We start from the raw sequence: 14,828 nt of genomic DNA, 5'->3' as shown, positions 1-14,828 counted from the left end.
TCAGGGGACCCATGAAGGAAGGAACCCATTGGGCAAGGCCCCTTTAAAACTTGTTTCCCAATTCCACTAAATAACCTGAAAAATAATCTTGGGTAGAGGCAAGTGCACACACACACATGCATGCAAGCGCACGCTCACACACACACACACTCACACACACTCTCCCTCACACCCCACCACACACAAACAGATTCCTCCATATAAGGACTCAGAGCCGGAGTAGGGTTACCCCCGCCCTCCCCAGGGCTTTGAAGAGAAGAAAGCAGGGAAATTTGGAGGGAAGGTCAAGCTGATGATTGAAGAGACACAGCAGTATAGGAAAATCTCCACATTTCTTGCACAGTCGTTTGTTGAAAATGTGTCAGCAAGTACAAGGCCATCTGAAACTAGCAATGATACATCTGAAATAGATTATTTAAGCCGGGGAGGTGGTATTGCGAGGAAGAACATGGCTATCAGCACTTGTTTGGCTGACTCAGAGGAATAAAACACAGTGAATTCTGCCTTGGCAGACCACCCACCATTCATCAGGGGGAAAAACAGTCAAGGTGGGGGGGGGACGGGGCAGGAACAAAACAGGACAGATGAACTTTCATAATTTCACCAGCATCCACATGGCTGCAACCATTATTGTAAGAAAATGTGATGTTCGAAAATAAGAAGCTGTGAAAGCTGAATCCTTCACAAAAGTCCTGAGGGTTTATTTATTTAGATGACTATATCCTCTCTTGTCAACTGAGTGGATTTGTCCATGATGTTTTGATTTAAATATACTACCTGTTGAGCCCGTTTGCTCTGAGTATACCTGGAGCTTTGCTTCTCTCTGGGCATCCACACTTGCCTTTTCTTTTACCTAGAAAGGCCTTCCTCTTGACTCTCCAGGTCTAGTCCCTAAATTACCTCTTCCTCAGAGCCACTGTCCTATCTTCCAAAATTCCTTTGAATTCCATTGCAGTTTATCTGTACTTGTCTTGTGACACACTTTCTACTTTGGAGCATAGCGATTCCTTTCCAGGTCTGTCTTCTCTACTAGATGGAGTTTCCTGTAGGGAAGTCTGTGTCTGAGTTTTCTTTGTTTTGCCCACAGAGGTAGCCCATTGCTTTGGGCATTATAGGCACTCAGTAAATAGTTGTTGAATGAATGTGTCAAAGAATGAATGAATGGAATTTATACTGGGTACACAAATTTTGCATAGTGAGGTACACAGTTAAACCAAGGGAAAAAAAAAAAACTGTCGTATAAGATGATTTGTCTTTTTATGCAGCTGCCCTTCCAGTCTCCTCAAGTTCCACCATTCTAAGGGAAGAGCTTAAAATGTAATAAAAATTTATCTAATTCACGATCAAGTGAAAATACTTTGGGCCTAGAGCCAAAGAATATTATTGGAATGAACTTTTTTCAACACCCTAAATTTAACCAGCTGGAATTCTTTTTTTAAGTACCATCCTATTCAACCTTTTGAAATGAAGGATTTGCCTTTTAGTGGGAAATCTGCATTTCAACACAAAGATGGAACAACACAATAATGTCTTTGGCTTACTTATTCTTCTGAAAAGCAGGCTCCCTTTTTTTTTTTTTTTGAATTATATGCTTTGCTTATGTTAAAGGCACAGATTGCAGAAAATTCTGTTTAGGCCTGACAGATTGGTGGCTTGCATTTTTTCATTTTTATAGATAAAGGGGAATGAAAGATGTCATCTCTTCTCCCCACTGATAGAGTGGATGCCTAGGGTGAGAACTCTTTTAACAGGTGAAATTAGTAACATGTTGTTTAGATAATCAAGGCTCTGAGATGATAGAATTGGTTTAAAAAAGGAGGGGGGGCAGAGTTTTTAAGTGAGTGATTGATGAGATTAAAGTCACTGGTGAAGTATCTAGGAATACAAGGACCATGAACAAGTTTCAGCAAAGAAATTCTATCAAGTGATGTCTGTAGAATTCTTGTTTGCTTTTGATTGTACAGAACATCACAAGTTGGTAAAATCTTAGCTAGTGAAAAAGCATAGTGATGGGAGACGTGCTCACATAAATGCTCGTTTCTAGAACAAAAGGGAATGCAATTTTGACAATATCAGAAGGTTAATTAAGAAGTCTGTGAGCAGTGATAAAGCTGGCACATTTTCAGTCAGACTGACACAACTCAAGACACAGGTATTGCTAATGTTGGCTCTATAATATTGTATTAGTCAAACTATAATATACATACTCTAGTAAGTCACAGGATCTGAGAGATGAAGGCTGGCATCTGTCCTAAACAGAGGGTCAGGAGATAGAAGGACATTCAGTGGATTTGCTTTCAGTTAGATAAAGAAGCCTCTATCCTAGACTAGCTGCACTGTCGTTATTTTTGTGATTTAGATGCAGTAATATTACTACAACTAGAATGAATTCATTCATGGAACTTTACAAACTTTCAGGACGCATTTTAAGTGTACTCTGTAATTTGGCTATTGGCAGGGTGTAGAGAAGAGACTTGAGAATGCTGGAGCTGGAAGGGACAGTTCAGATCAGATCAAATCAGATCAGTCACTCAGTCGTGTCCGACTCTTTGCGACCCCATGAATCGCAGCACGCCAGGCTTCCCTGTCCATCACCAACTCTCGGAGTTCACTCAGATTCACGTCCATTGAGTCAGTGGTGCCATCCAGCCATCTCATCCTCTGTCGTCCCCTTCTCCTCCTGCCCCCAATCCCTCCCAGAATCAGAGTCTTTTCCAATGAGTCAACTCTTCGCATGAGGTGGCCAAAGAACTGGAGTTTCAGCTTTAGCATCATTCCTTCCGAAGAAACCCCAGGGCTGATCTCCTTTAGAATGGACTGGTCGGATCTCCTTGCAGTCCAAGGGACTCTCAAGAGTCTTCTCCAACACCATAGTTCAAAAGCATCAATTCTTTGGTGCTCAACCTTCTTCACAGTCCAACTCTCACATCCATATATGACGATAGGAAAAACCATAACCTTGACTAGATGAACCTTTGTTGGCAAGGTAATGTCTCTGCTTTTGAATATGCTATCTAGGTTGGTCATAACTTTCCTTCCAAGGAGTAAGCGTCTTTTAATTTCATGGCTGCAGTCACCATCTGTAGTGATTTTGGAGCCCAGAAAAATAAAGTCTAACACCGTTTCCACTGTTTCCCCATCTATTTCCCATGAAGTGATGGGACCGGATGCCATGATCTTCATTTTCTGAATGTTGAGCTTTAAGCCAACTTTTTCACTCTCCACTTTCACTTTCATCAAGAGGCTTTTGAGTTCCTCTTCACTTTCTGCCATAAGGGTGGTGTCATCTGCATATCTGAGGTTATTGGTATTTCTCCTGGCAATCTTGATTCCAGCTTGTGTTTCTTCCAGTCCAGCGTTTCTCATGATGTACTCTGCATATAAGTTAAATAAACAGGGTGACAATATACAGCCTTGATGAACTCCTTTTCCTATTTGGAACCAGGGTCCTTTATTTTGGCCTGTCACCAATAGAGAGATTCTTCCCCATTATAGTGGACTGTCATCCATTCTTTTCAAGGAGACCCAAGGTGAGTGGGAGGTCACATTTCACAGGGTGACACTTCCTCTTGGGGAGAGCTCTACTCCCGTGCTTCATCTTGTTAGGAAAACAGGGAAATTATCTAGAAATGTGTGTTTAAGAAAAGAAATACATAGATGCACATATACACTTTAGCGAACAGCAAACATCCATACATGTATGTACTTCTCTAGAGAGGCCTGGGTTTTCAAATCTTGATAAAAGTCGGCACCTGGAGCAGTCATGCAGTGCTTTGAAAATGTTGCCTTGTGCTCGGCTGTTTCCGCCCATTTGTACATCAGCAGGATTACTTGTTGATTGGTAGACAATGATGTGGCTATATGACATACCCAGGGATTTGTTTTGGAAGCAAATAGCAGGTCAATAGTTAAGGAGTCTTTGAGATGTTCTTGAGGAAACCTAGAACTTGATTTAATGATCTTCAATTCCAGGGACGTCCCACCTGGCTTATAGCGCTCTCTGTCAAAAGTTGGTCCTGATGCACATAGAAATGTAAAGTGACCTGTGCACAACATTCAGTCAAAACCATTCCCAATTCAGTAAAGATTTTTAATGAGACTTGAGAAAAATAAAATTCATTATTTATTATTCAGCCATAAGGAACCATTGTAACCTAATAATGCATAAGGTCCCTGGGGAAGGAAACATCAACCCACTCCAGTATTCTTGCCTGGGAAATCCCACGGAGAGAGGAGCCCAGCAGGCTCCATTCCATGGAGTCCCAATGAGTCAGATATGACTTAGTAAGTAAACAACAACAACAAATGCATAAGGCATTTCTGAGGCCCTAAATGGAAATGCTGGGTCTGGAGAGACTTTTATGCAACAGAACAGGTTAAAGTGCTTTTCACCAGAGGAGTACAAGGCATATGAAAAGATTGATTCAGAAGAGGGCCACATATTTGCAAGTCCAGAAAGGGAAACAGGAGTCCAGTACTGGCTACATTACACCATGCAGCGTGGCACAGCTGCATTCACAAACACTTCCACTTTTGTGGAAGCAGTGAGGACATCATCTGCCTGGCAAAAGCTGGTTGGGAAGTTATGCAAAGAGCGTTCCCTGTTTGAGTCTGGGGCTGTTCCTGGTTAATGAGGAACGGTGGAACCTTGGACTCCACATGGAGGTATCCTTAGGAATTTCCCAAGCTTGCTCTGGTCCTAAAGGAGGTGAGTTCCAGACAACCTCATAGCCAGTGGATCTCTGCCAGGAGAACATCAAAGCTTCCAGCTTCCATGCCTCCTCTTACCCTAAGACAGTGCTTATGAAACTGGATTGTGCATACAAATCCCTGGGAGTGCTTGCTAGACAGAGGTTTTTGTACTCCACTCCGCCCCTCCCCATCAACCCAGTTTTTGATTTAGTAAGTCTAAGGAAGGGCCTGGGACTTTGCATTTCCTTTTTTTGGGGTGGGGTGGGGGCACTTCGCATTTCCAAACAAGCTCCCAGGTGATGCTGATGTTGGGCTTGGGTCTGCACTTTGAGAACCACTGCCCTGAGAGGACTACCAAAGAAATAAAGGGAGCATAGGTCAACTGCCTACTTCCCTGCCAGCCAGCCGAGCCCACTTCCCCCTGGGGAGAATGAAAATGTGGGTGGGAGGAGAAGAGGCCCTCAGTCAGGGGCAGCCTGGGGGGTGGGCAGAGCTGCTGGTTGAAGGTGATGCTTAGAAGCATTAATTGTGAGACTCGACTCTGTCTAAACCGTGATGAAATAATTGAAAGCATCATAGCAAAAAGTTAAGCCCTAGGGAGGCTATTAACAGTTTAGCATTTCCAGTTCCTGTGGGGATGTTGATTCTGCTTACCAAGGAGAATGTGTTTAGAGATATGTTTGGTGGGAGAGGCTGCAGAATCAGCTGGGGCTGCCCATTGCCTTTGGTTCGTGGGGGAAGAGAAATGCAAGTATGAGTCTCACTCACAGAGACAGTGTCAGGAGCTTGTTTGGCTCATAGGAATGGTTTTGTTTCTCTTCTGCTGACTCTCAGAGGGGAAGCAGAGGTAGAGGATGACAACAGTGGAGGTGAGCCAGGAGGCGCAGGAAGCAGATCAGGTGTTGTTTTCTAATTTTGAAACCAAGTCAGTTCATTCAGACTGTTTGAAAGGCCCACTCAACACCTCTGGGCTGGATTCTCCTCCAAGAGCGGTTATTCCTCCCAGTGGTTCAAGAGAAAGAGATCCCTCCTCACTGGTACTTCTTGGGCAGTGCAGAACATGGTGGGAACCACAAGAGGGAAGGAGAGAGATGGATATCCCAGAAAAGAGCACTGGATGGACAGTCAGGAGACTGATTCTGATCTTCACTTTGTGGTTAACCATCCGTCTAGCTATGAGCCAGTCACTTCATTTCTCAAGGCCTCAGTTTCCCCACGGAGAAGGCAGTGGCACCACTCCAGTACTCTTGCCTGGAAAATCCCATGGATGGAAGAGCCTGGTAGGCTGCAGTCCATGGGGTCGCTAAGACATGACTGAGCGACTTTACTTTCACTTTTCACTTTCATGCATTGGAGAAGAAAATGGCAACCCACTCCAGTGTTCTTGCCTACAGAATCCCAGGGACGGGGGAGCCTGGTGGGCTGCCGTCTGTGGGGTCACACAGAGTCGGACATGACTGAAGTGACTTAGCAGCTTAGCAGCAGCAGTTTCCCCATCTACAAAATGAAGGCATTGGACTTGATGATCTCTAAGGTTTTTTACAGTTCAGAAACCAAAACCAAATCTTGGTGCTAGGTACTCAGACACTTTCCTTGGTGAGGCCTCACTTTGCCCTGTGGCCTAGTGCTATGGGAAACGGGGTTAGGCTGCTACCCCCAGAAGCTTGGTTTGCTCTAGGCCAGTGGGTTAGTTGAGGAGTTTGCCAACAAGAGATGCATGCAATTGGTTAGGCCTGGACAAGGTTAACAGTTCTCCAGTTTCTTGCTGGAGGTCTAGTCAAGGCACCAAAGGGTTGCTTCCCAGAGTCAGGGGTGGGGAATATGAAACGAGACTACCCGCATCTGAACATCTAAGTACCTTGTTGCTCTCATGTTGGGGTCATAGTACCCTGTTGTGTGGGTTTCCTAAGAAATGGATTTCAGTCTTGGTGACAAACAAATTTATTCAATAGCTGAGGCAAGAACAAGTGCAAAAATGCATTCTCAGATTTCTCATTGAAAAACGCTATGACTAAATCTGTAGTTAATTTCACCCTCACCTCTCAATTCATGGAATGTAAGCAGTTGGTTGAAGGCATGCTTGTTTTCCAAGTCCAGTCTTCAGCTTTTGCTGGTTCATTGTGTGGTATTTGTTTTTTTGGGGGGTTGGGGATGGTCAGGGAGGAGGACTTGCCTCTGTAGATGGTCCTAGGCAGCCTCCCTGGGCAGGCCCGGTAACAACAGACTTAAGAGCTTCCATGAGCGCCACGCCATTGTTAGCCACCAGGCTCCTTATGAAAGGGAACCTTGTGCTGGTCGCCCTGGCTGTTCTTGGCAGTGTGATCTATAGAAGGAGAACAGGACATATTTTACACTTGAGACCTGCTATCCTAGAGTATAACAACAACTCTTCTAAGTGCTCTTAATATTAAGCTAATGGAAAACATACTCTGTTTACTCACCATCAAAGTCTGTTTTTCTTCTCTGCTGCCTCCCCCAGTCATCTCAAACTCCAAGCCGCTAGAGCGCACGGAGCGTCCCTGCTCCGTCCCTCTCTTCTGTGTCTCAAGATTGACTTATCCATGCTTGGTTAGCTCAAGGTGGCCTTGCAAAAGCTAGGAACTCACCATATAAACCATACAATCCCCAGGTTGCGCAAACCCAATATTTCCTTTTTCACAAAAATCTCAGTGCTAGAAATGCTTGATTTATGGCTAGATTTATGTTTATTAGTGTGAGCAGTCATTTTTCCTCACCAGGATGCAGCCCAGTGCAGTGGAATAGAGAAGGTGGGCCACTCTTTCTGGGTGCTGCTGTTTTTGGAGTGCTGGTTGTCTCCTAGTCACTGAGTGGCAGGATTCCTTATCCTAAAGGTGAGGATTTGGCCAAATTACCTTAACCTTCGAAGTCTAGTCTTTACGTTGCTTTGTGCTATAAGAAGACATGTCTATATGGGGTACTCCATGGATAGAATTCCAAGTCCTGAGATGTCCATGGTTTCCCTATCATTGAAGGTGCTAAATACAGCAGGGGAAGTGTAGGACAGGGAAGGCAGAGTGGAACTCTGTTCCAGAAGGAGAGAGTCACAAACGCACTCATTTTCTGTTACCATATTGTTTTTTGCTTGAGCTTGTCTATAAGTAAAGTAAATGTATGCACGTAAGCCAGCCTTGCAGATAACCTCGCCACGTTACCAGCCTGCCGATCATACTGGCAATTTCCTTTTGCTATTCACACATCTCTTATTATAAGACAATAATCAGACTAACAAATGAACCAAAGAACACTCCCCCTCCTACCCCATACCTAAAACATCAACTCCCTTCCCTTTTGTCAAAAAAAAACCCCCAAATTAAGAACAGAACTGTGGGAAAGGAGTCACCACTGTTCATTTGATACAGGCCTTGGGCCTGTTCACTATCTGCAAGGCTGTTGTAATGATGTTAATCTATTTTAATGGAACTGAAATGTGATATCCTGTGGTTTACAATGCACATTGTTTATAGCTTTCATGCTTGATTTTTGGGTTTCTTTCACAGATAAACTTCTGCACTGGAGGGGCCTCTCCTCCCCTCGTTCTGCACACGGAGCTCTAATCCCCACGCCTGGGATGAGTGCAGAATATGCCCCGCAGGGTATTTGTAAGTTGAGCATTATTTTCTTCTACAAATGTCCATGTGTGTAGAGATGAGAGTTGCTGGAAATTACCCTTACGTTTTAAGTACTGAAAGGAGTTACTTCCAAAATACCTTGGCATCTGCATATGTGTATCCCATTACTCATTTGGCACCTGGCTCCCCCAGGTCATTCAGCCCCAGTGACTTTTTTCCTTCCCCCCTTTCTTTTTCTCCTTACTGAGGGCATGAGGCTGACAGCAGCTCCTCCCTGTTGGTCTCCTCCCCAGGGTCTTGTGTGGCTCCATGACTGGTGACTGCATAGGTCTGTTCAGGGCCCATTTTATTGCTGGGCATTCACCCTCATGGCCTCATTTAGAGGACTTTGAATTTACTCCATGACATGTGTCTTTAGCAGAGACCAGAACCAGAAAGGACTCAGTTCAGAGTTACTGTAGAGGTATCCTCATGCATATTATATATGCATGTACTTTTAAACATGGTATATTTTTATATATGCATTGTACATTACATATATAATTTCTACTTGTTTTTCTCCTAGATTCAGAGAAAAATGCACAGCATTGTTGCTAAAATTCAAAGATACCACCCCCCACCCCCACCATCACTATCACTGTCTAGTTATTGGTTCAAGCCAACTTTTATAGTGGGGACCTTCTTATGAAATTTAGATTTGTATGTTTATAAAAATGTTTCTGAAAGATGTTGTTTTAAAAGGTAATACAGTTTGCCTCTGTCTGTTGGAATCCATGGTATGAGTCACACATGGCTAAAAAGTCTGAGGGGGAGGGGGTGAGGGCCTGGGGCTTGATTCTACCCCAAACACAAAAAAGTAGGCTCAAGAAGAAAAGAAATGTGATGTCTAATTTGTATTTAAGGAAACTGTTTTTATTTTGAAAGTAAATGAAAAAAATGAAGAGCCAGGAGTTGGGGCCTTCAAGGTGGCTGGTTTTCAGATGGGAGGTCAACTAGACCCAGTCTTCTTGTCAGAATGGTATCTGCAGGGCAGGGCCTACAGCCTGAGATCAAACTGGAAGCTGGTTGTTTATTTTTATTAACTCCTAGGTAATTCTAGCTAACAAAGAGTTATTGTATGAAATTTCACAAGCCCTGAGGTCCTGAGGGCTGGGTGGTGCAGGGGTTAAAAGCACCTCCTTACCCCCTCACCGCCCCAACCTAGCTGGGCTGAAGACTGGGTTAGGTCACTGATTGCAGAGAGCTCAGGGGGTTGGACTCAAGGTGTCAAGTGCCTACATGCTGACTGGGTGGGGAGAGCTCTCCTCGTTTTGCTGGGGGTGCCTGCCTGGGGCCTGTCCTTGGCTGTGTGAACAGAGCCTTTGGAAGGAAGGGAGGAGAAAAGAATGGGGCATAGAGGGGAGGATGGAGTGGGGGCCCAAGGGCTGCTGCCTGGGAAACAGGCGCCTTCTCTACAGCTTCATCCTCCTGAGGGCAGGGAGTTTGATCTGAGGGGGTGGGAAACTAGGAATCTTCTAGTTTGCTGGGGCCCATGCTGGCAGGGCCAGTTTAGGAGTGACCAGAATGAGGTATGTGGAAATGGGTCGTAGGGATCCAGGAAGTCCTTGGGCAGAACTGATTTGCACCCCACTGGCTTCCTTAACCTTCTGCCCTAGGCTCTCAGAGCATTTAGCACTTATGCTGTGGCCTCCTGGCTGTGTGGACCATGGTCCAGGGCCTTAAAATCACCTGCTCTTGCTTTCCTCTAACCAGGGTCTCCCCTTGGCCTGAGAAGGCCCGGATCCTGGATTCCAGTCTTGTCTACAAAAGCCCTTGTGGGTGTGTAATGTGCGGTTAGTCATCATGTTAGGTAACTAGTCAAGCCTAGGAATAAAGAAGACTCACATTAATGTTGGACATGATAGTTTACAGAGAGCTTTTGTATACATTTGTCACTCGAGCCTCACAATTCTTTAAGGTACTGTTTTTACACTCATTTTACAGACAAGGGCTTCCCTGGTGATCAGAGGGTAAAAGACTCTGCCTGTAATGCGGGAGACACAGGTTCCATCCCTGGGTTGGCAAGATTCCCTGGAGAAGGGAATGCCAACCCACTCCAGTATTCTTGCCTGGGAAATCCCATGGACAGAGGAGCCTGGCGGGCTACAGTCCATGGTTATAAAGAGTCAGACACGACTGAGCGACTAACACTACAGATAGGAAACCTAAGACTTGAAGAAATTAAATGGTTATCCTAGAGCCATCAGCCAGTAAGTCGTAGAGCCAGAGTCGCTCCTCAGAATTTGCTCTTCTAAATTATAACTCCTGAGCATTGGTGACAAACTGCAAATGGGGTCATTCCTTCCTATACAATAAAATGAAATAAAGTAAAAGCTGTAGGTGAGCTAATAGCTGATTTTAACCGTTTTGATGCCTCAGAGTTCCTCTGCTCGAGGCCAGATCTCCGGTTATTGCTCTAAATCAAAACAATCCCCCTGAATGCCCAATGAGGCTCTCAAATTGAGAAGTTGATTTTCATCAGGGTAATTGAAGAATATTATTATATTTTACACGTCAATAAATCAATGTAGCCCTAATTTTGCCACGCAGGAAATCAATTCTGGTCTTTCTAAACCATCAAAGATGTTATGAACAAAGTAATTTCACAAATTATGGCAAGTAACACATTTATTGATGACTGCAGTTTAGGAATTTAGAGTCTGTGAGCCCTGTAATATAATATGGTGCACTGGCATGAGCCGAGTGAAATACAGATTATATGGTGAGACTGTGATGCATCATTCGCTATTAGTGGACTGGTAATAATTACTAGTTTCAAAGCAGCTCTTTCCATGTAATCTTTAGTCTCAATCGTAACAGCCCTTCTCATTGACATTACGATTACACTAGCTGCCCTCATGATCTAGAATATCTAGTTGATGGGAATACTAAAATGAGGTAGTGAAAACTGTATGTTGTGTGCTCATTATAAGAGAAAATGCCATTTTCTCTGACCTGATGTATGAGAGAGAGGGGAGGGTAAAAGCCCAGTGTTAACATACTGTAGCATGATCACATAACTGGCTCTGAAAAACAAAATTTGAGAAAGCTCAGGGCAGCAAAATAAAATGGACTTTCCTCATTTAAGCCTTTTCAAAAGGACCTAGATGAGATCCTTAATGGAGTGCTATAGATTTTGGAATTTATTCATAGTGCCTGCAAAACCAGCACTGCTAATTATAGGTCCAGTCCTGAGTTTCAATAGAATATTATAAGGTAAAATACTATTTAAAGGCATTGGTAGTGATGAAAGTGTTAAGGACTTTCTTCAGCTGACAAATCTCCTTTTTACTTACCCAATTCAGATTGTCAGGCTAAATGTATGATAATAACACAGAGTCCTAGAGAGTCAAAGGAGAAAGCCACTGAGGGTCACGGTAGTTGGAACCAGATAGTTTTTTTCCTGCCTATTTAGGACCCAAGTCATTGTTCAACAACAACAAAAAATTTATGAAAATACTCTCAATGATGCTTTTTATTTCTTTTTGAAGCGAGGAGGCAAACAAAAATAGACAGATAATGTGATACTAACGTCAGCATTTTCTTTCAAAATATTTCTGCCTTTTTTTTTTTCCCCTTCCACATTAGGCAGGCAAATGTTTGAAACCTAATTTTGGTATCTTATCATCTAATCTTGTTAAAGAGATTTACCCAGGAGTGGGATATATTGAGTGAGATTATAAATGCATTGTAAAGTAAATTACCAGGTCAGGGCCAGGAGTCCACTATTCAGACAAGCGCTTGAGTGAGGCTGGCTTGTTTTGGAATACGAGTGTTTGGGGCTCCTGAGAAGATGCTGCCAGCTTCTCTTTCTGATTGGCTAAATGGAGGAATCATAATTGATTCATTCCTCATTCCCACTCTTTTAACTCCGTGGTGAATTTTTCCCTTTTTCAAAAGTTACTGACAAATAGTATCTGTGGCCTTAAGGAATGCCTCTCAAAAAGGGCATGTGTGCTAAGTCTCTTCAGTCTTGTCCGACTCTTTGTGACCCTATGGACTGTAGCCGCCAAGCTCCTCTGTTCATGGGATTCTCCAGGGATGAATACTGCAGTGGGTCACCGTGCCCTCCTCCAGGGGATCTTCCCAACCCTTAAAAGGGGGGACCTAAGAATATTTCCTGCTTGTGTTTTAAGTGTCTTTTCTTGAAATTCCTGGGGAGTTACTGATGTTTCTCATCCTAGTCCTCTGGCCACCAGCATCTGTGCCCTTCTGTGCCCTTTCAAACGCTGAGATGGCTGGTAAACTGTTAGTGACTCCCTTGATTTATATGTTTTTTTTTTTTTTAATTTAGCTAGCTCCAAAAAAGAATGATTGGGAAGTCAAGCTGGCCCCTTCTTTGCCACGGCGGCATTTCCCACTCTCGGGTTCTTTTCAGCGAGAAAGAAATAATGTGACTTAAGCAGGGCCCCTCTCCAGACGGCTTGGCGACTGGCCAGAGAGTTGACTAGCTGAACTGTATCTTTCTGTTTCTTTCTCAACTGGAGCTGAGGCTCAGCCGAGGGCGCAGGATGTTGTATAATTTGGTTCACGTTGTTAGCCTCTCAAAATAATGAGGAGGAGGCCAGTGTAGCATTTCTCAGCCTGCTGCCCGTCATGGTGCTGGCTGCTTTAACTGTTCTTCAATTCGGATGCCGTGTCTGCTTAAGTTGGCACCAGACACTCCTCCTAACTTCTCTAGACTTGCATTTGTTTGACTTGGGGGGACAACTCCTGAAGATTTGATACGGCCCATTGGTTAAGTCTGAATTAAATTTCTCTTTTGAGATTTTTTTGCAGCATCCCTTGAGATAAACATGGGAATCCCCACGGGGTGTTATGGAACCAGAATTAGGACTCACTGCCCCTCACACAGGCTGGGATGTGAGATTTTACTAGTCTCTCTTCCATGTAATTATTTCACAAGGACTTTCTCATGTTTAACAATATCAACAACTAGTGTGTTTCAGGTGAAGATTAAAAGCATTTCTAGGGCCATACAGAATTGTAATGAGTTAACCTCTTTTTTGATATCTCCATGAAATGATCGCCTATTTAGAAAGTTTACCTGCCACCCAGGGGGTTTTAGGAAGCAGGAGACTTTCCTTTAGGTCACCTTGTCCAAGTCCCTCACTTCATGGAGGAGGAAACAGAGACACAGATGAAATGGCTTGTCCCAAAAAACACAGCTGGTGAAGATAGGAAAATTTGTAAGATAGTTGTTGAACTTCCTAGAATGTAGGGATCCTCATCCTTGAGCTTGGATTGGTCTAGATTTTTCTGCTTTAAAGACTGGATTTAAAATGCTTAGCACTGAGTCAAATGGCAGGAAGACTGCTTTGACAGACATTTGTTGGGCACCAATCCCCAGGTGTACCAGCTCATTCTAGGCACAGGGGATAGGATCAGCGAGGGCTTAGGCCTTGGGGTTGACAGCTGGGGGAAGGGAAGGCTGGAGGTGGAACATAAATAAGCAATTGCTGATGCCCTCCTCGGTGATTAAACATTGATGTTGGTGTTGTATTATTTTGCAGGTAAAGATGAGCCCAGCAGCTACACATGTACAACTTGCAAACAGCCATTCACCAGTGCATGGTTTCTCTTGCAACACGCACAGAACACTCATGGATTAAGAATCTACTTAGAAAGCGAACACGGAAGTCCCCTGACCCCGCGGGTTGGTATCCCTTCAGGACTAGGTGCAGAATGTCCTTCCCAGCCACCTCTCCATGGGATTCATATTGCAGACAATAACCCCTTTAACCTGCTAAGAATACCAGGATCAGTATCCAGAGAGGCTTCCGGCCTGGCAGAAGGGCGCTTTCCACCCACTCCCCCCCTGTTTAGTCCACCACCGAGACATCACTTGGACCCCCACCGCATAGAGCGCCTGGGGGCGGAAGAGATGGCCCTGGCCACCCATCACCCGAGTGCCTTTGACAGGGTGCTGCGGTTGAATCCAATGGCTATGGAGCCTCCCGCCATGGATTTCTCTAGGAGACTTAGAGAGCTGGCAGGGAACACGTCTAGCCCACCGCTGTCCCCCGGCCGGCCCAGCCCTATGCAAAGGTTACTGCAACCATTCCAGCCAGGTAGCAAGCCGCCCTTCCTGGCGACGCCCCCCCTCCCTCCTCTGCAATCCGCCCCTCCTCCCTCCCAGCCCCCGGTCAAGTCCAAGTCGTGTGAGTTCTGCGGCAAGACGTTCAAATTTCAGAGCAACCTGGTGGTGCACCGGCGCAGCCACACGGGCGAGAAGCCCTACAAGTGCAACCTGTGCGACCACGCGTGCACGCAGGCCAGCAAGCTGAAGCGCCACATGAAGACGCACATGCACAAGTCGTCCCCCATGACGGTCAAGTCGGACGACGGCCTCTCCACCGCCAGCTCCCCGGAACCGGGCACCAGCGACCTGGTGGGCAGCGCCAGCAGCGCGCTCAAGTCCGTGGTGGCCAAGTTCAAGAGCGAGAACGACCCCAACCTGATCCCGGAGAACGGGGACGAGGAGGACGAGGAGGACGAGGAGGAAGA

General features: G+C 44.9%; 1 protein-coding gene across 4 annotated transcripts in view; it reads left to right on the top strand.

Annotated features, from left to right (window-relative positions):
- BCL11A (B-cell CLL/lymphoma 11A (zinc finger protein)) overlaps positions 1-14,828 on the top strand; it is a 101,563-nt gene that overhangs the window by 77,273 nt on the left and 9,462 nt on the right. For 3 of the 4 annotated variants that reach the window (XM_010862948.1, XM_010862949.1, XM_010862947.1), the window contains exons 3-4: positions 8,211-8,312; positions 13,835-14,826. In XM_010862948.1, the coding sequence (XP_010861250.1) occupies positions 8,211-8,312; positions 13,835-14,826 (1,094 nt within the window). The remainder of the gene's footprint in view (positions 1-8,210; positions 8,313-13,834; positions 14,827-14,828) is intronic. The other variant, XM_010862946.1, reaches the window with a different exon arrangement.

The sequence above is a fragment of the Bison bison genome, unplaced genomic scaffold (assembly GCF_000754665.1).
Source record: "Bison bison bison isolate TAMUID 2011002044 unplaced genomic scaffold, Bison_UMD1.0 scf7180017864486, whole genome shotgun sequence".
In the NCBI taxonomy this organism is placed as follows: Eukaryota; Metazoa; Chordata; class Mammalia; order Artiodactyla; family Bovidae; genus Bison; species Bison bison.
The sequence above is the reverse complement of the archived record's forward strand: the minus strand, read 5'-3'. Positions and strand labels throughout refer to the sequence as shown.